Source organism: Thamnophis elegans, chromosome 1 (assembly GCF_009769535.1).
Source record: "Thamnophis elegans isolate rThaEle1 chromosome 1, rThaEle1.pri, whole genome shotgun sequence".
Lineage (NCBI taxonomy): Eukaryota > Metazoa > Chordata > Lepidosauria > Squamata > Colubridae > Thamnophis > Thamnophis elegans.
In genome coordinates, this window is record NC_045541.1 from 118,981,569 (window position 1) to 119,003,049 (window position 21,481).

Below are 21,481 nucleotides of genomic sequence, written 5' to 3' on the forward strand. Positions count from 1 at the left end.
ATAGATAACTTTAATTGCCTTTTTGCATCTTAAAGCTTCTATTTTGGATACTTTAATAGGCTTGATTCTAATCACACAGGCTCCAGGCTCCACTTCCTGAGGGAATCAAACCAGGGTTACCTCAGTTCTTTTTCCCTACAACTGCTATCTTCCTTCATTCTTTTTTGTCCCACAACTTTGTAAATATCATACTAATACTAATAAAAATCTATCTGTTCTGCCCTTTCCTGCAGCCTGGTTAAACTGAAGATGCAGCTGAATGCTGAGGGGAAAATTCCTGTCAAGAAGTGAGTATGATGTCCATAATGCTTTGGTCAATGATGCACTCATCATTCTGAGTGGGCCCTGGGTCATGGCAATAGCATAGGCTCCCATTGGGCTTTGTGCAAAGATGTGACCAGCTAACCTCTATTCCCAGTGTATATTTATTTAGAGTTTTTTAGATGGAATGGCAAAATCCCACAAAATACAATGAAATGTAGAGGTTAGTTGCACAGGGGGAGTATTCCATCTTAGCAGTTTGATCACACACATATACAGTGACATTGACAACAAAGCATCACTGATGTATATCATATTTGTGATAGACAAATATTTAAATGCACTACTACTGTAGCAACCTTAGGCAAAGAGAAGGCTTTATCCTTGTACCTTTGCTTTAGGAAGAACGAGTGATTATGTGTCCTCTCATGCTCTTTCTTTTTCCATTGAAAAGGCCAATTCCTCAACAAACCTCCTTTTTACGGCCTATCAGAGATGGGTTCCTACCGGTTTGGACCGGTTCGGCCGAGTAGGTAGTAACTAGGCCACTCACGCCCCTGAACTGGTTCTATCTTGTTTTTTGCTTCTGCGCATTCACAGAAGCAATTTTTTCACTACTGGGCATGCCGGCATGTGCCCGAAACACGTCCCTAAGTGAACCGGCAGTAAAAGAATCCGGAACCCATTCCTATGACCTATGGTTTACAAATTAAAACAGGTTTAAATCAAAGCAGATCAGAGCAGAAATGTGGCATAGTTCATAGGGGATATTTCTTCTTCCTGGAAATATAATTGTGAAATGTTTCATGAGAAATCAATTTTTGATCTGGTTAGCCTCAAGAGCTTCCTTATGTTTTCTATGCAGTGCTTTTATTGTGATGTACATCATAGTGGCATCTTATATGTACATAGGCCATCTGCTGCCTCATATGTTGGTTCAGTGGTCCCTAGAATTATCCAAAAATCGTGCCTGCAACATTTGAGAGAAAGTCACAGAAAAACAAAAGTTTTGATTTCTTGATATCTTTGTAGAAAAAAATGTGTTGGATATTTCAGAATTCCCTCCTCTAAAATAAAAACCCCATTCAGCTTCAGAAACACAGAAGTTTCAGCTCTATTCACTTTGGGAACGTGACTTCTCTGCCTAATATAAACGTTAGACATTGAAGCTTTGGAGTTTTGAATTCTACTCTGACATGATATTCTCCTTCAGTAGAGTTTTGTTTATTTTATTATTATAATGGTTATTCTTTATAGGCAGTCTTCCCACTAGAACATTGAAGTTTTCCACTAGTGGCCCTGTCTCTCTTTAATGTATCATTTCTTTCTTTTTCAGTATTTTTCAAATGTTTCCCGCGGACAGAAAAAGGGTAGAAGCAGCATTAAGTGCCTGTCATCTTCCACAGGGGAAGGTCAGTAATTTTTTTAAAAACATGTATATACCCCAGAACTCATAAACAGAATTAGAATTTAATCCTGAACATGGTATGTAAATCATGTAATAAACACAGATTTCCATAGACTGTTCATCAAAGTTCTTGAGCAAATGGTTTCGATCCTTTAGCCCAAAATTTTGCTATGCTGACAGCCAAATCTGAAAAAAGGATTCTATGCAGCTTCGTCTGACAGGTCAGGAAATAAATGGGTAGAAACAGTCTGTATGAGATCACTGGGATTACCAAATTCTGTGAATATACCCTTGTGCTCCTATAAAAATGTGCATATTTTATTTAGGCTTAATACTTTAATAAAGTGATTGCTGGTAAATATATTCATGTTGGTTGGTATCAAGAGTAAGGCGTTTGATACAACCCGTGTATTGAAAATAAAGAGAGGAAGACTGTTGAACATTTAAACAAATAGTGAATTGGAATCTTTGGCAATCTACTAGTATCCTAGAGAAATAAAACTGTACAGGCAGTCCATATTTAGGAACTGCCTCGGACAGCAACAATTCACAGCTAATTGCATGATTAAAAAAACTAACTTTGCAACCAATGCCCACATTTACAATCTTTGCAGCATCTCTATCATGTGTTTGCCATTACAGTTAGTTTGTCAACTTTGAATCAAATCTGGCAGCAGCCATCTTCCTATTCCTCAGTTGCCACACAGAGGGGGAAGGGGGGAAAGAGGTTGAAATGCATTACTAGTCATAACAGAGAACTTCCTGGTGAGAACCAAGGTAATCTCTACTGGCAGGCAAGGAGTGCCTGGAGATCCAATTGCCCAACGTTTCCTGTGACACTTGGGAATGGGGTTATTCCCTATTGTTAATGATGCTGAAACCATGGGAGAGATTTAGAGTTGGTTTTCCTTTAGAGCTGTGCAAATATGATGTACTCAATAAAAAAAGATCTTTGAGGAGGATTCTAGTCTAAGAGTTCTGATTTGCTTGGGTTCATTAGTCTGAACCTTGACATAGTTAGTACATATTGCCCTGTGTAAAATTGTAAGCACAGTTATAGCCATAAGATTTTTCACTTTGTAATCATTTTGGTTTTGTACCACTATTCCCCAAACTAGTTGTGTTGGACTGAAGCATCACACATTCTTGAATTATGGCTAACAATTTTGGGAATCCCCCAAATTTTAGAAAACACTAGGTTACAAATGTCTGGTTATGTAATGCCCTTGCATGCAGCCACCAGCTTTACCCTCTAAACCCTCAGAAGCAAGTTTGCACTATTCCAGAAGTATTGTCACTACTGCCATTTTTGCAATGCTCAGTACTTCTCATAAGCTCGGGTGTGGAAAGAGAAAGGTAAGCCAAGCAATCTGGATAATTGCAAATTCTCACTGATGGAAAAGGATTTGCTTCTCATTTGCAGTTTCCTGCTGTGCCAGAATTAAATCGTAAGCTAATCATCTCAGTTAGAGAAGGGTTGCAACAACACATTGAGGTAAAAGAACCACAACAGCATGGCACTTTTACAAACACTACAGGCAGTGGTGGGATTCAGCCGGTTCTGGCAATCCGGTTGTTAAAATTATGGCTGTCCCTGCCCCTCCCACCCCACCCCATCCCCCCTGCCCCACCCAGTCACTCCTCATCTCGTCCGCTTGCCCGGCATAGCTGTTGCTGCTTTCTGTCTGGCTCCCTGGCTTCTACCTAGCCACGCCCAGCCAGTCACATAACCACCTAGCCATGCCCACCTAGCCACGCCCACAGAAGCTGTTGTTAAATTATTTGAATCCCTCCACTGACTCCAGGTGGAGGGACCCAAAAATTTACTATAGCTACATCATCCATTCTGTGAAAAAAAATACATTCTTTAGGGGAAACTGAAATTCTTGCTAAATATATTTTTCTATTTCACATGTAGCTTTTTCTTTGTTCTATGACATACTGCAATCTCTTTTTTTGTGTCGTATTTAGGCATAGTGACACAGGAGAAGGAATTCATGTTATAATTCAGAATATATTGTTAAATCTTATCGTGAGCTGCTCTTTCATTTCCAGAATGATGGTATCAATCCAGAAGACTTTCCTGAAAAAGTGTATAAAACATTCCTGATGAACCTGTGTCCTCGGCCAGATATTGATGAAATATTTACCTCACAGTAAGCTTTCATAGAGTAAGAGATACTATGTAGGTAAAGGGAATCTGAGTGAATCCAATGAAATCTAGCACAGTTCTCATTCTTCAGCATTTCTTGTGCTTTGTGTTTGGTTGGATTCATATGAGTCTTTGGGGATTCTGTATTTGCATTATGTGTCATCCAGAATTGCAGGCTAACTCTGCCCACTGCCTGGAGTTTGATCCTAACAGGTCTCAGGGTTATCTCAGCCTTCCATCTTTCCAAAATTAGGCTCCAGATTCTTGGGGGCAATATGCTGACATTGTAAAACACCCAGAGAATGCTGTAAAATACTGTGGGCCAGTATATGTCTATGTGCTGTTGCTATTGTTAGTATATCTTATTACATACCATTTTCTCTCCAAAGGGAATTCTTTATGGGTGTTAGCTGTTCATTTGTTCAGTATGCAGACATTTAGGAAAGCTTTAGGATGGTAAAGGAAGCACTTTAGATTGAGCTTTATTTTTGCACCAATTGTTTCATGTCTTATAGTGCTGAATCTGCAGTGCAGAAAAAGATAAGATGGAACAAGCTTGTTCAATACTAAAAACAAATTGAAAGTTGCCTTGCTCCTAAGGGGAGGAGGGCTTTTCCAGGGACCTCTAAAGACACTCTTCTTCATTGTTTTTCCTTAGCCATTCAAAAGCCAAGCCGTACATGACGAAAGATCACTTGACAAAATTTATCAACAAGAAACAGCGAAATTCCCAACTCAATGACACACTTTTCCCTCCTGCCAAACCAGACAGAGTACAGGGTCTCATAGAAAAATATGAGCCCAGTGGGATGAATATTCAAAGAGGTGAGTCTGTTTCATTAGAATGAGGTTTTGTCATGATCCCAAGCCCATTAGAGACAACAGAGTGCTACACACTGTCCAGTTCTTATGTGGCTGTGAACCACTGGTGGGATTCAAATTTTTTTACTACCGGTTCTGTGGGCGTGGCTTGGTGGGTGTGGAATGGCTTGGTGGGCAAGGCAGGGGAAGTTTACTGTAAAGTCTCCATTCCCTTCCCACTCCAGAAGGATACTGCAAAATCTCCATTCCCTCCCCATTCCAGGGGAAGGATACTGCAAAATCCCCATTCCCTCCCAATCAGCTGGGACTCAGGAGGCAGAGAATAGATGGGGGTGGAGCCAGTCAGAGGTGGTATTTACTGGTTTTCTGAACTACTTAAAATTTCCGCTACTGGTTCTCCAGAATTGGTCAGAACCTGCTGAATACCACCTCTGATGTTAACAGGATAGGAAGCATAAAGCAGGAGTGAATGTGTTCATGTGTGCTTGTTTGAATATCTATACACATATACATTCTATACACACGCAGATATTTGGCAGTTTGGTAATTATATTGCTGAATCGCCTCCCAAATATCAATAGAATATCTGTAAGACCTATAAAACAGGGCAGTGTTGAGAGTCTTGTGAATACCTCAGGGTTTCCGAGAGTTTTGTGAATACTTCAGGGTATGCCATCAGAAACCATTTGGCCTTTTCTTGATTAACAGTCATCTTCTCCCAGAAAATAAATAAATATATATTTAGGTCCGCGGTAGACAGTTTAAGATTAAAGCTATGGGGGTTAGAACTTAGAGGAAGTAACAATGGAGTTTCTAACAATCTCTTTGTCAGCGAACAAAAATTGGGCGAAGTTGCCTAAACAAGGAACCTCCAGCAGATTGAATGGAATCAGGAATAAATATTGTGAAATAATTATAACTCACAACAATCATACCTCTATTGCCTTTAGTTTTAAGTCAGAATAGCCCCGGGGCGGGGGGGGGGGAGTGTCCAATGCAGGGACAGATACCTAGTTTCCTCCAGAAGGTTTATTCTCTAACTTCTTCAATTCCTTGTCATTGGCTGTGCTGGCTGAGGCTAATGGGAAAAAAAATCCAGAACATTTGGAAAGCAGCAAAATACGTATCCCTGATTCAAAGTCGTTTTCTTCTCGAATTCCACTTCCAGTCACAATACAATTGTTTGCCTCTGCAGGGCAACTATCTCCTGAGGGAATGGTTTGGTTCCTGTGTGGTCCTGAAAACAGCATCGTGTCTCAGAACAAACTGCTGCTATACCAAGATATGAACCAGCCACTCTCCCATTATTTCATCAACTCATCCCACAACACTTACCTAACAGGTATGGTGATACTACCAAGATGCACTCATTTGTCCCAGTTAGGATCATTTTCTCCAACTTTTATATGTGTTTAGGATTACAATTCCCCACATTTCCTGGTTCTTTCAGTTCAAAAAAGATTAGTTATCAGGTGCTATGAAAGATAGTCATCCAAGATCTAGCCATTGATGATCAAAGAAAATAGGCAAAATGGATCGATGTCAGGTGTGCCTCCATTCAAAACCCAAAACAGAAAACCCCCAACTCCATGTCGGTAGGGAAGAGGTACTATTACTGAGTTTGAAATGATAGCAACGAAAGGAAAGCAAGCTCTGAAGCAAAAGGCACGAAATTTACATATTGAAAGTATTCCCAAATCCCTCCTCACAAGGACATTTTTTTTTGACATTTTATTGGGATTTATAGGCCGCCCTTTTCCCTGAGGGGACTCAGGGCGGCTTACAATCATAGGGAAGGAGGTGCAATACAAAAACAGACAATATGTGAACAAAATAAAATGGTAAGACACAACTTGCATTCAACAGTCAACACTCGGGCGGGTAAATTGGGAACCTATCCCCAGGCCTGATGGGATAGCCAGGTCTTAAGGGCTATGCGGAAGGTCTGGATGGTGGTGAGGGTGCGGATCTCGACGGGGAGGTCATTCCACAGGGTCGGAGCTGCAACAGAAAAGGCTCTCCTCTGTGTAGTCGCCAGTCGGCATTGACTGGCAGATGGGATTCGGAGGAGGCCCAGTCTGTGCGATCTAATCGGTTGGAGGGAGGTAATCGGCAGGAGGCGGTCTCTCAAGTACCCAGATCCACTACCATGGAGTGCTTTGAAGGTGGTCATCAATAACCTGAAGCGCACCCGGAGATCAACAGGTAGCCAGTGCAGCTCGCGGAGGATGGGTGTTATGTGGGCGAACCGCGGTGCGCCCGCTATCACTCGCGCGGCTGCATTCTGAACTAACTGCAGTCGCCGAATGCACTTCAAGGGCAACCCCATGTAGAGCACATTGCAGTATTCCAGCCTAGAGATCACAAGGGCTCGGGTGACTGTTGCGAGAGCCTCCCGGTTCAGGTAGGGCCGTAACTGACGGACCAGGCGAACCTGGGCAAATGCCCCCCTGGTCACAGCCGACAAATGGTGGTCAAAAGTCAGCTGTGGGTCCAGGAGGACTCCTAAGTTGCGGACCCTATCTGAGGGGTATAAAATTTGACCCCCCCAGCCTGAGTGATGGAACATTGGCCAAATTTTTGGGAGGGAAACACAACAGCCACTCGGTCTTGTCCGGGTTGAGTACCAGTTTGTTAGCGCTCATCCAGTTCTTAACGGCCTCAAGACCCTGGTTCATCACGTCCACCGCTTCATTGAGTTGGCACTGGGCGGACAGATACAGTTGCGTATCGTCCGCATATTGGTGGTATTTTATCCCGTGCCTCTGAATGATCTCGCCCAGCGGTTTCATGTATATGTTAAATAGTAGGGGAGATAAGACCGAACCCTGCGGCACCCCATATGTTAGGGGCCTCAGGGACGATCTCTGCCCCCCGACCAACACCGACTGCGACCTGTCCGAGAGGTAGGAGGAGAACCACTGCAAAACAGTGCCTCCCACCCCCACCTCCCGCAGTCGTCGCAGAAGGATACCATGGTCGATGGTATCGAAAGCCGCTGAGAGGTCAAGGAGAACCAGGATGGACGCATGGCCTCCATCTCTGGCCCTCCAGAGATCATCGGTCAATGCGACCAAAGCGGTTTCTGTGCTGTAACCAGGTCTGAAGCCAGACTGGAAGGGGTCAAGATAACTAGCTTCCTCCAAGGCCCGTTGAAGCTGGAAGGCCACCACCTTCTCAACAACCTTCCCAACAAAGGGGAGGTTGGAGACAGGACGATAATTGTTTAAAATGGCTGGATCCAAGGATGGTTTCTTCAGGAGGGGTCTCACCACCGTCGTTTTAAGTGCGGCGGGGAAGTGCCCCTCCCGAAGGGAGGCGGTCACGACCGCCTGGATCCAGCCATGTGTCACCTCACTGCTGTTGGCAACCAGCCAGGAGGGACACGGGTCCAGAATACAGGTGGAGGCGCTCACAGCTCGAATGGCCCAGGCTGAATGTCCAATCCCCAACACATTATGGGCTTGATGGTGAACATATGACACATGTGACACAGGTGGCATGCAGAGCCCTCTCTGCAGGCACACCAGCCATCATCCCTGTCATGCATGCACAGGGACGGGGTGCACATTACATTTTGGGGGTTCATAGGTGTGCACATACACACACGTGCCCAGTTATGGGCCTGGAAGGCCTCTTGCACCAACCTGGAAAGCAAAATGGGGCCGGTGGTGCCGCACGAGCCCCCCCCCCCAACGCCCTGTTTTAGGCCTGGAAGGCCTCTTGCACCAACCTGGAAGCCAAAATGAGGCGCAGAGGGTGCATGTTAGCCTCTGCTTCGCTTGCTTGCTATCGGCTGCCATAGAAACGGGGATGGTGGGGGCATTGTATTTGGGAAGGGAATTGTGTGGTACTGGAGGAGTTAGAAAGGAGTTTTGTTCTCATCATCTTCTGCGCATGCTGATGGCTGATGTTTGGTCTTGGTCAAGGCCAACTGTCTCACATACCAACCTGATGAGGCCTTTTGAAGATGCACCCCACATGACGCCTTAGGGAGTTGCAGATTGGACTCTGGGCTGGGGTAATTGGAGGGAGGGGACTGGGTAATCATTTGATATATACTTGTTCGCAGCTTTTTTGGCTCAGATCTTGCTTTCCTTTTCACTGCTTTCAATTCATATCTAATAAAAGTACTTTATCTCTATACAAATGGAATTGAGGTTTTTCTTTCTTGGATATTGAAGGAGGTATGCCTGATAGTGCATCCCCCCCCCCCCCCAGTACTTCATTTTGGGCCTGGAAAGCCTCCTGCACCAACCTGGAAGCCAACAGTGGGCAGAGGATGGGGCACATGGATGGGAGCGTATGCATGCACAGGGGGTGCTTGGCTCGCATTGCAGTTTGTGGTTTCTCACACACACATGCATTTGCATGCATGCTTGTGTTTTGGGCACTTGGCACCATAAAGGTTAGCCATCACTGCCATATAGTGTCATGTGTGGCGCATCTTCAGGTGGTTTTGCTCATCTGGTATTCCGGGATGGTTGACTTTGACTGTGTATAAACCAGTCCATCTAGCTGCGCAGTCGTTCACGAGAGCAATTCTCCCTTTTCGTTCACACAGGGACACCTCCAGCACACACACCCAAATGCCAATTTTACCCCCTCCCCGTTACTATGGCAGCCGATAGCAAGTAAGTATCAAAGAGGCTGACAATCATAATCATAACATACAGCAGATGCCTATAAGCCTATTGGGTGCTTATAACATACAGATCACCTAATGTATTTGCCTGCTGAACAATCATTTTCATTGTCTTGTATATTAATCATACATTCACAGAGCAACTTTACATCCATACACTCAGTCATACTCACATTTATATAACTGGTATCCACTTTCTAATTGTTGCTTTTCCTGTCTTTTAATTGTTTCTTTTCTTTTTTGGTAATTTTTTCTGGTTATTGTTTTATGGTTCTATTAATGTTTTATTTTTTAAACAGCTGGACAGTTTTCTGGACTCTCGTCTCCTGAAATGTATCACCAAACTCTCTTGGCTGGTTGTCGTTGTGTGGAACTTGACTGCTGGAAGGGACGTCTTCCAGATGAGGAACCAATCATCACCCACGGGTACACTATGACAACTGAAATACTATTCAAGGTACACATATGCTGGTGATTTTTTTTTCTATTTGTTTTCTTTGAGCCCATATAGTTCCATCTGACAAACTACTACCCCATCCCAAATTCAAGATAGAAAATCCTTATACCAGGATAACTTACAATCCACAGCCACTCTGCCTTACCAGAATTGAATGTAGCTATTCATCCCTATCCAGATCTTCACATCCTCCAGGCACTGGGACATGATCTTGAAAGCCTTACTTAACTCAGGATCAAGATGTACAACTGGTATTACCAGCATCCTGATGTTACTACATTCCCACATTGGAGGATGACCTCTTCCAGTGGTTTCATATAGCTATTAAAGAGGAAAGATAGGAGTTTCAAATCCTGAGGCATCCCACAGGTAAGGGGCTGAAGGATCAGCCTCTCCTCGTTCCCACTTATACCGATTGGAACCAACTTCAGAGGAAGGAGGAAAACAACCTTAACACTCTGTCTCTGTAGTATTTTCCAGCCTAAAACCCAACTACAATGGGTACAAGCCTACTTCAGGGCTTTCTGAAGCTCAAGCCCAGCAACTTCCTCAACAACCCCAGCCCCACACATACATACAAAAGGAAGGGAGATAGGGCAAAAGTTGTCCAGAAGTGTTGGGTCCAGATATGGCATTTTTAGGAGGCAGTCAACCACCATCTCTTTCATGGCAGGAAGAACTATTTCTTCATATAAAAAAGCATTTGCCACCACCTGAACCAAACCACAGGTAACCTCTCAAGAAATTTTAATTAAGTAGGAAGGTCATGGATCTAATAAATTGGTGGCATAGTTGATAGAACTAAGGATCCTGTCTATTTCCTCAGGAATTGCAGGAAACAGAGAAAGAGTCAGCCAAATCACTCAGGCCTGCTTAGCTGGAATCCAAGTGGCTCCAAGAGATTTTTGAGCAGCAGCAGCTAGGGCTTGGAGCTTCTGAAGAATCCAGTGATTTTAAGTGAAGCATCCAAAGACAGCACTTGCTTCTTAACTTAACGTTATAAAAGCTCCAAGTCTGTTAAGTGTTCCTCATAGGACTTGTTTTCCATATTCCTGCCTATCTTTGTTGTCTTCCTATGGACATATTTCCATTTAGTTATATGGATCTTAAAAATCTGGAATACAGGAATTGCACCCATAATTTGGGAGGAGATCATGCTAAATACAATCCCAAGTTGGTTTGTGGTTAGCATGTCATCAATTGCAACCTAGATAGATGATAGATAGATAGATAGATAGATAGATAGATAGATAGATAGATAGATAGATAGATAGATAGATGATAGATAGATAGATAGATAGATAGATAGATAGATAGATAGATATTCTGATTTACTAATACAAAATCAGGTACCCGCTATTCTAAATATAGATTTAGTTCATTCACCTTATGCTGGTTTTTAATCATACTCAATATTTCATTTGATTAGTTCATTTTTTTTGCCTAAATGAGTCTGATCTTAAAGACCTTAAAGATTTCCATTACAATACTTTTTTGTGTTCTGCACAGCAATACTTTGATATCACTGTAGTCAAGTCACCTAAGACACAGCAATTCAAATATAGGTGCTTAAGATCTATATATTGCATCAGTGATGCATGCATAATAAATGATGCACTAATACATTTAAATGATCAAAATCCTATTCTTTCTTACTACCCTTTCAAGTATTTAAACATTTTCTTTTATTCCAAAAATTCAGAAAGGAAGTCACTCAGTAGGTTCCAACCTTCAGCTGTAGTTTAAGCAGCAGGGAAAAGAATAAATGGACCCTTTAAATGATTACCCTGGTAGTAGTTTTTGGTGTTAATAATTTTACATTCTCCATCTGATGACATCACAATTACCATGCCACAGCACCACACAATCTACAGAGCAAATAAAAGCTATTGTGCTCAAGTGTAGCTATAATTATAGGGAATGATTGCTCTGCACCACAACAATGTAACTTGAAAAGGAATTACAGGGTGTTAACACAGCATGTACTTTTCATTATCGCTTATATAACATTTGGACATTCCCCTCTCTTCTTTCTTCCTACTTAGTTTCCCCCTCCAAAATAACTTGTGGGTGGAAAGGGGTGGCTCTCTCCTGATCTGAACCTACATTAGTTTTCTTTGAAATCAGATCATGTCAAGAGGCAGGATCAGTTTTCCCCTCCCCAATCCATGAACAACTGTTTGTTTGATTAAAAGTTCTACAAAAGACAATCTAAAGTTATAGGCCATTCAGTACGGTTGATTCTTGATGATTTTATGAACTGAGTTCACCATTTTAACCTCTATCATAAAAGTAATTGCATTGATCCCATTTTTTGGCTTGTTATGTGCTGATAAAATTCATTTGGCATTACAGTAGCTGCAGAATGAAGCTCAGTTTACCCACTAGAAGATAAAAGTCCTATTTAAAATAATGTCAATGAATGGCTGGAGCAACAGACGAGGGTAAATAATTACACAGAAAGAAGTATTATCAAGAACTATCAGTTACAGTATTGGAGTATTGAAAATAAACAATGAGGGTTACCACAAATGTATTATTTATTTATTTATCAAATTTATATAGCCCCCCCCCCAAATCTCTTGGGTGGCACACAGCAATGAGATAAAACACATTGTAAAAAACCGTAGATATAAATTCCAGATTAAAAAAATATATAATGCTGTCTCACAATGCATGATTGTCCAAAGAAAGTGAGTGGTGGAACAAGCAAAAACCTCATTCATAAACTTTATTCCATTATACAATATAAAGAGATAGGCGATGTGATGGCTCAGTAGTTAAAGAAGCTGAGCTTGTCAGCTGGAAAGCTGACAGTCAAATTTGACACCTGAGCATAAGATGGCACGGTGAGCTCCCATTACTTACTCCAACTCCTGCAAACCTAGCAGTTTGAAAGCACACAAATGTGAGTAGATAAATATTACCACTTCAGTGGGAAGGTAACAGTGTTCCTTCATACTGGCCACATGATCATGGGAATGTCTTTAGACAACACTGAGTCCCACAGCTAAGAAACAGAGATAGCAATAGCAGTTAGACTTATATACCGCTTCATAGGGCTTTCAGCCCTCTCTAAGCGGTTTACAGAGTCAGCATATCGCCCCCAACAACAATCCGGGTCCTCATTTTACCCACCTCGGAAGGATGGAAGGCTGAGTCAACCTTGAGCCGGTGAGATTTGAACAGCCGAACTGCAGAACTGCAGTCAGCTGAAGTAGCCTGCAGTGCTGCATTTAACCACTGCGCCACCTCGGCTCCCCCTCCCCGTAGGGGGAGATGAGCATCGCCCCCTATGCATCAAACATGACAGGACAGGGAAACCTTTACCATTACAAAGGTAAAGACGGACCAAGAACAGAGATGACTTTAAAGGCAGATCAAACATATTAACAGAGGATAAGACAATTATTATAACTGTTTATTATGATGCTTCTTCCAAATGATGCTTTTTAATATCAGTCTGTTGTCAAATGGATAGTTGTAAGTGGAAGGTTACCTGTACAGGTTGCATGAACAAGGAAAGAATAGATAGCTTTTTTCTCAGTCCTTGGCCAACCTGGGTTCAGTTTGTCATGTTCCATCCAGATTGTGACTTTCTATCTTGTCCTATTCCCATAAGGACAGTGAGATTTTATGGGTTCTCCCTTTGCCTAAGGATACAGTTTACAAATTCAAGATTAGCAAAAGGCAATAACTTTTTACTGCAAAGATTTTATTAATGATCAACTTTTTAAAAGGATGCCTCTCCTCCCATATTCTATCTCTTTCCTAAGAACTATATTCATTCATTTTATGCACATGTGTCTTGCCACAAATAAGGGTAGTTTGATTATTCTTCTATCCAATGAAAAGGACAGTTGCCTTTGTTATGGTTAGCCAACCAGTATTTCCTCCCCCTCCCTTATCAAACAAAAAGGCAGTTGTATGTAGGTTTAGCTGATCAGCTATATATTTTCACAGTTCTTTCTTTTTGAAAATAACCTTTGATGTACCTCAGGGGGTGAAAAATTGCTATTGCAAGCATCCTTTCCTTTGCTGCAATATCTAAATTCTATGCCATGGCTAAATCTGTAGATCTATAGACTATGGTTAGAGCTGTTAGCTTTAACAATAAATTTGATCAAGGACTCAGTCATTGTAGTGTTGAATTTGGGGTAAGAAATAGGGCATTATAAAATGCAAGTAAATTGCCATGGTAGTTGCATCTTAAATTAGACAGAGATGTAACCAGGCTAAAGTTAGAAGAGTTTCATTGCAATTTCAATCTACAAAATTAGAAAAGGACCCACACACAATTGCTAATTTTAAAATGTTTATCTCTGCATTTTAGTATCTTTATGCATTTCAAAATAATTCAAAACATTACAAAGTAATTGCCAATGGGTTTTATCTGGCATCAGTCTATAAATGACTGTTCACGTGGTATTAGAAACTCTGAGGTCACTGTACAGTATTGCACTGATAATTCCAACACAAATATGCACATATTACTGATTTGAGTTCCAGTTATATATGTGAAGGCTTTTCCCCAGACATGAGTAATTTGCAGTTTTCCAGATATTGCTCAACTAAAATTCTCCCCCAGAACAACCCAGCACACCAAGTATGAGAGATGCTCATCAGCATTTGAATCATGTAGGTTTCTTCTCCTTAAGCAAACATTCCATTACATTCATGAAAAGCAGATCTCTGCCTCGCACTCATTCTCCCTCTTTGTCTCATACAGGATGCAATTGAAGCTATTGCAGAAAGCGCTTTTAAAACCTCTCCCTACCCAGTAATCCTGTCTTTTGAGAATCATGTGGATTTGTGAGTATTAGGATCTTACTCTGCGGTAAAGGATTGAAAGTCTGTTTTGATCAACTAGAAGTGGGGAGGAGTGTATTCAGTCAGGGGTAAATTAATTCTTGCTGCAATATTTACTGGCAACCTTCTAGCAAATCAAAATCGACGGTGGCCTACTCTTTAAAGTAAAACAAACGCCATGCAAAATCCCAGTCAATTACACAAGAAAGCAATTGTTTGCACATTTGCCCAGAGGTGATATTCAGCAGGTTCTGACCAGTTCTGGAGAACCAATAGCAGAAACTTTGAGTAGTTTAGAGAACCGGTAAATACCACCTCTAACTGTCCCCACCCCCATCCATTCTCTGTCTCTCAAGAGTCCCAGCTGATCGGGAGAGAATGGAGATTTTACAGTATCCTTCCCCTGCCAGGCCCACCAAGCCACATTCACAGAATCGGTAGTAAAAAATTTGAATCCCACCACTGCATTTGCCATGCTAGTTTTCAGCCAGGAAAAATGTTTCATCCAGCTCTGGGTTTTCTCCTGAAGTTGTTCTTTCAGTTTGGTGCTGAAAGGCTAAGCAAGATTCGCAATCAGGAGATGGTAAAAGTTGACACCAACTTTTTCCTTTTCAAGGCTTATTTATAAGTAAAAGGAAATTCTCATCCAATCTTCCAATTCATCGAAACAATTATTCCTAGATTTCCTAGAAAATGTATCGATTAAAATGGACTTGGGAAGCGTATTCCATCTGAATAAATGTGGAACGCAGCAGTGTAATTGTTAAATTACTTACTAATTAAGAAAGAGAGAAAAAATCTTAAATTAACTCCAAATAATTTCAAGGGAATTTTTAATACAATTACCATGCAATAGCAAGCATGGGATACGGTAGAGAAGAGGTTCAGACCAAAGTTTAGGGGAAAAAAACCAAAAAAGTTTCTGGTAGTAAATTTAGATCTGTCTTGCATATGCTAGAATGTAAAGATAGAGTAAAACAGGTGAAGCATGGATGATGCTAAGCTCAGTTTTTTTCTTAATACTTTTATACTTTTCCTATACTTTCTGTTAGGCCTAAGCAGCAGACAAAGATGGCTGAGTACTGCAGGACCATCTTTGGGGAAATGTTGCTGACCGAACCCCTGGAAAAATATCTAGTAAGTGAATGAGAAAATTAAATACCTGTAGTTAAGTAGTCATTGGATGCACTTGTTCTAACCATCTGCATTCTGTGTGGATGTGAAGATTATATGAATGTTAACTTGGTCCATTTCTTTTTTTGGTAGCTAAAACCAGGAATTCCACTGCCAAGTCCTCAGGATCTCATGGGGAAGATCTTGATTAAGAATAAGAAGAACCAATTTATGCCTGGGGAGAACCAAGATGCTCTGAAGAAGAGGAAGAGTTTGGAGGATGAAATTACAGACCAACCCATACTTCTAGAAAAGGATAGCACAGGTATTATATCATACAGCAGCCTTTCCAAACTTGGCTCCTCCTCCAGTTGTGTTAGGACTATAATTTCCAGAAATTCAAGACACTTCTGACAAGTGATGTTAATGGGGGAAGTCAGATTCACTTAATGCCCACATGATTAGCTTAACAACTGCAGTGATTTGCTTAATTATTGTGGCAAAAAAGATAGTAAAACGGGGCAAAGCTAACATAACAACTGCTTTTCTTAGCAATGGAAAACTTCGCGTCAATTGTAGTTGGAAGTGAAGGACTACTTGTGGTGATTCAGGATTATCTAAGAGACCATATAAACAGCATCATGCTTGTATAAAAATATAGGTGTTATGGAGGTCTTAGAGAACATATATAAAAGAGAACAGAGCTGCATGAAAGTCTGGTTCTCTTTAACGAAATGAAAGACTAATGATAGAACTACATAAAGATGATGTAAAGCTTCAAGATGTACTTAACACTTTCTTCTCATTTTCCTCTACAATAATAATTTTGCTGGGTAAGTTGGCCTGGGACACAGTGACTGTCCCAAAGTCATCTAATGAGCTTACAGTTCAAAGAGCAACATCTACTTTTGTATTTGCTGTTAAAGAAATAAAATCTGAATTCATGTCCCCAAAAAACCATGTAAATTTAAAACAATGATAGGGGCTCAATAACCACTGCTAATTATTTTCTTATATATTACAGATCCCTGTAAGATAAAGGAGCTACATTGGTATATATCCAAACTAACCTTCTTAATTTGCTTTGAGTTAACATTTTTATGACCTGCCTCCCTTGACTATTACTATATTGTAGTTCACATCGGTCAATAATTTGTGCCTGGGTGAATGAGCTTCTAGAGCTTCAGAATAGATAGTTGGATGGAGAAAAGCAGAAAATATAAGTCTGGAGAAATTAGATTAGATGAGAATTTTCATAAGCATATTGATTTTTCTTTCATATTGTCAGTCAAGCCAGTTGAGGAGGATGAAAAAGTTCCTGAAGCAGAGAGAAATTTGGAAAACCTAAATGAGGAAGAGATTAAAAAGCTACAGTCTGATGAGGTATGATTTATGATTTTGTGTATCTAGCCTAAATATAAGGTAATTATTCCAAGACTTAAGCTTAGCTTCCAAGGCCTTAGCTTAATGATCTCTTGTACAGTAATAACTATTCATAGGATAATGTCCTGCCCTTAACCAGATGAAATAGTTTGGACCTCATACTTTCCTTCACTTAAAGGAAGATGATCAGAGGACCTCATAAAAAGTAAAAAAACCTTCCTTTTTAATGAAATAATTAAGCACTGTGATTTTCTGCTAAGCTCTATGAACCTTTTAACATAATAACAGAGCTGGAAGAGACCATGGAGGTCTTCAAGTCCAACCCTATGCTCAAGCAAGAGACCCTATATTATTCCAGATAAGCGCCTGTCCAGAGTCTTCTTAAAAGCCTCCAGTAATGGAGCGGCCACAACTTCTGGAGGCAAGCAGTTCCACTGGTTAATTGTTTTCATGGTTAGGAAATTTCTCCTTAATTCTAGGTTGCTTCTCTTCTTGTTCAGTTTCCCTCCATTGTTTTTTGTCTTGCCTTCTGGAGCTTTGGAAAATAGGTTGAACCCCTCTTCTGTGTGGCAGTCCCTCAAATATTGGAGCACTGCTAATCTATCATGTACCCATAATCCTTTTTTTTACTAGAGTCTTGATTACACATTTTTGTACACTTTATGTGTTTATTAACATGATGGCGAACTTTTGGCACGTGTGCTGGAAGTGGCATGCAGAGCCATCTCTCCAGGCATGCCAGCCATCACCTGTTGCTCTTCCAGGTGCTGGCGCGCCAGCCAGCTGGTCTTTGCCACGCAGGAGTGCAGGAAACAGGAAGAGCAGCTCCCTGGCACGCATGCGTGCACTGGGAAGCTGACCTTCCAGTTTCCAGGGCTCCCTCACGTATGTGCGCTCCCCGCCAACACTGGTTCATCATATATCATGACTATTGGTATACTTTGCACAGATTATTTTATCTTGGTGTTGATGGTGTTATTACTTTGCACTTCATCCTTTGTATGATTCGCTCAAGAAATGTAACAGAATAGTTCACTCTGCAGGATTGAAATATACCTTGGAGTCATCTGCCCTATCATAAAAGATTAGCTCTTTAAATATTTTGTGTCTCCTCCTGAATTCTGACAGAGTGTGACTTTTGGGATTATTTTAATAATGACAATGTAGGCTAAACGTTTTAATAAATAAATGAAGTTCCTTTGGAAGTCTGGAAGGCATAACTCTGACACAGCTATGGGGGAAGCCTGTAAAGTTTGTATTGTCTTTAGCTTAGTTGTTTTGCCACCCGGCTTCTAAACTCTACCCTCTCTGGTGTGTCAGTAATACCAATCAGGTATTCTTGCCCAATTAGTTAGAAGCGGGCAAGAGAAAACCAATTAACCCTCCAGAGGCAGAATCATAAATAGGGCTATGCTTATCCCTCTTTTGAATATACTAGTTCTAATTTTACAAGAACAGCGTTGCTCAACCTGATGACTTTTCAGGTAGGTTTGAACTACAAATCCCAGAAGACTGAACTAAGGATATGTAAATAGATGTGTATCTGTGCTTCCCCAGTTTAATTGGAGATCCCATTCTGAAAGACTCAGATCTGCAGGGTATATCCATATTCACTGGTTGCCCTTTATTATTCTTCCGAATTCTACTTAGTCCTTTCTGATTCTTATTTTGCACACCACTGGAGTTTGCATCACAACAATTCGCTCTGTAACACTCCAAATTCTGTTTAGGGAACTGCAGGTCTGGAAGTGACTGCCTATGAAGAAATGTCCAGTCTGGTGAATTACATTCAGCCCATCAAATTTGAGAGTTTTGAAATTTCAGCACGTAAGAATGATTTGTTTTCTCCTGTTAAGGAAAACATTTTCATATGGTAAAGCTAGCCTCAGATATATTTGCCCTGAAAATGGTGTGTTTATTAACTGTGTAAATGTCATTCTTTAACACTGTTCTTTAGGACTTATATGGGGTGGGGTGGGGAATATGATACAGGGCAGTATCAATTAAGGAAAATGTATTGCATCCCTAGATGAATTGTATGATTCAGTGATTCTCTAAGTGAGCAGAAATTGACCCTGCTTCTACATGATGCAAAATTATATACAAGATTTACCTCCTTGTGGATTTTTTGTGCATCACTTTCATTGAGAGCTAGGAGGGAGAAAAATGTATAACCGTAGCCCTGTATCACTATCTGCATTTACATTATATTTGCCAAAGTTTATATAAAATGTTCTCTACTTTGGGTCAAATATTGGATGAGAATTCATAAAAGTGATGAAAACTCAAAGAAATTGCAGACTTTGTCCCTTCCATTTATTTTATGCTAGAATAAAAGATAGTTAATAAATAATAATGAAACTGAGATAAAGAATTCAAATAAATTATTTCTTATGAAAGATATTCATTTTGTGCAAATATTAACAGTAGAAAAACTCAGGTGATTCTATCTTCTAGTCAAAGGTTGAAAAATTTAAAAGTGTTAAATTTTTCTGATCCCCTTCCTGAATTTAAAGAAACTGGAGGGCTGGATTTTGTTTTTCAAAATACTGTCAGCATTAACTCATGTTGTTGGAAATGCTGGGAATTGAAGTTGAAGTATCTTGAGGACTCCAGCTTTCAAAGTTAATCTATTGATTCTACTTCATTTTCATACATGCTCCTAGACACAACTAAAATAGTTTCACTGCACGTAAGTGGAAGTTTATTGTACAATTATGTTGTGAAGGTTCTACAGCTTGTGGCAAGTAGAATTTATGGCAATACAAATGCCATCCCTTTGGGAGCCTATTTTCACTGGCAGAGCATTCAGGCCACCACAAGCCTCCCCAATAGGAGTGATGTTGAGCTGGCCACCCCAATCCCCAAGGTCAAACATAACCCTGATGCAGCCCTCAATGAAGTTTGACAACCCTGCCATAAGTAATTTTCTGCATTTGCTTCCATACTCGATGGAATCCTAAAATGAATCTCCACTTGACTCCAACCCTTTCTTCTTTTATTTTTTATGTGAAGAAGCAACCAGCATTTTTATTTAGAAATGATAACAAGGATTGGAAATTAAATGGAAGAAGGGATGGATTTGGAAACAAAAGATTGATTATGCTCTATGTTTTCTTCCTTATTATTCCAGAGAAAAACCAGAGTTTTGTTGTTTCCTCCTTCACTGAGTTGAAGGCTTATGAGTTGTTGACCAGGTCACCCATCCAGTTTGTCGAGTATCCTTTTTAAAGGCATCTCCTCAGTGATTAGTTATATTATATATCTATGTACTGGTAGAGAACTCATTCCAATTTATACATATATGCCCAAAGAGAATTTCTCTGTGCAAATGAAGTTGGGATAATAGGCGCACATTCCATGGTGTCAGACATAATGTGCAGATACCTACAGAGTTTAGTAATTGCTGTTTTATTATTGTAATAGAGTTTGTTACTGGTATTAGCTAGCTGTAGTGTGTTAATAATATTAGATATTAAGAATTCATTTAAAAGCTGTTCACTATTAATCATTCTATTTGGAGGATATGATTCTTGCATCAATATCTATTGGGAAAAACTCTTGCCACTATTTTATGTGTGCAGAACAGTTATAAGGTTTATTTCTGATCATCTCCTGTCTTCATTGCCTCTGTGTCCCTTAATTGCAATGTACACAGAATATTCTTTGCTTCCTTTCAGTTGCACAATGATTTGTTTCAGCATAATATGAATTCAATCGATAATGAGTGGGCAGGAATGGCATTCTGGTTAAATGTGTACAGCTGTTTATCCTGTAAAATGAGAATAGTCATTGCATTCATTCAAATAATGAACTCCTATTAAAAGAAATTAAGCTACAACAAAAGACAGATGAGCCGAATTTATCCCAAAGGTACTCGGATGGATTCTTCTAACTATATGCCACAGATGTTCTGGAATGTTGGGTGTCAAATGGTGGCATTAAACTTTCAGACAAGTGGTGAGTAGAGCACTTCTTTGACTTGGGTCCACCTGCTGTATTAAATTTCTAGCTCTGCTATTGTTTTGCATAAATGTACTTACAGTATTTAATTAACAAACCTATATAGCTGCCCATGTATCAGAAAAAACTCTGATGGAAAACAAAAACTGAATATACTGAAAAACAATTTAAAAACAGTCAGCATAAATAATGTTGAATCCCAATAATCTCCTCTGCCACTTCCTTTCCTAGATGTCCCAATGCAGCAGAACATGGCTCTGTTTGAATTCAATGGGCAAAGTGGCTATCTTCTTAAACATGACTTCATGCGTCGTCCAGACAAGCACTTTGATCCTTTTTCAGTGGATCGGATTGATGTAGTTGTGGCAAGCACTTTGTCAGTCACCGTAAGTGACCACTTTGGGATTGATTGGGGCAGTGGTGGGTTTCCACATTTTTTACAACCTCTTCTGTAGGTGTGGCCTGCTT

The 21,481-nt window shown here is 40.5% G+C and overlaps 1 protein-coding gene across 1 annotated transcript in view; it reads left to right on the top strand.

The window, feature by feature from the left end:
* The window catches only part of PLCB2 (phospholipase C beta 2), a 69,700-nt gene that overhangs the window by 22,923 nt on the left and 25,296 nt on the right, over positions 1–21,481 (top strand). The window contains exons 6-19 of the mRNA XM_032238838.1: positions 234–287; positions 1,598–1,673; positions 3,725–3,825; positions 4,480–4,646; positions 5,839–5,985; positions 9,588–9,745; positions 14,475–14,557; positions 15,607–15,691; positions 15,821–15,992; positions 16,956–17,050; positions 18,781–18,877; positions 20,184–20,268; positions 20,886–21,010; positions 21,245–21,399. Of these exons, the coding sequence (XP_032094729.1) occupies positions 234–287; positions 1,598–1,673; positions 3,725–3,825; positions 4,480–4,646; positions 5,839–5,985; positions 9,588–9,745; positions 14,475–14,557; positions 15,607–15,691; positions 15,821–15,992; positions 16,956–17,050; positions 18,781–18,877; positions 20,184–20,268; positions 20,886–21,010; positions 21,245–21,399 (1,600 nt within the window). The remainder of the gene's footprint in view (positions 1–233; positions 288–1,597; positions 1,674–3,724; positions 3,826–4,479; positions 4,647–5,838; positions 5,986–9,587; positions 9,746–14,474; positions 14,558–15,606; positions 15,692–15,820; positions 15,993–16,955; positions 17,051–18,780; positions 18,878–20,183; positions 20,269–20,885; positions 21,011–21,244; positions 21,400–21,481) is intronic.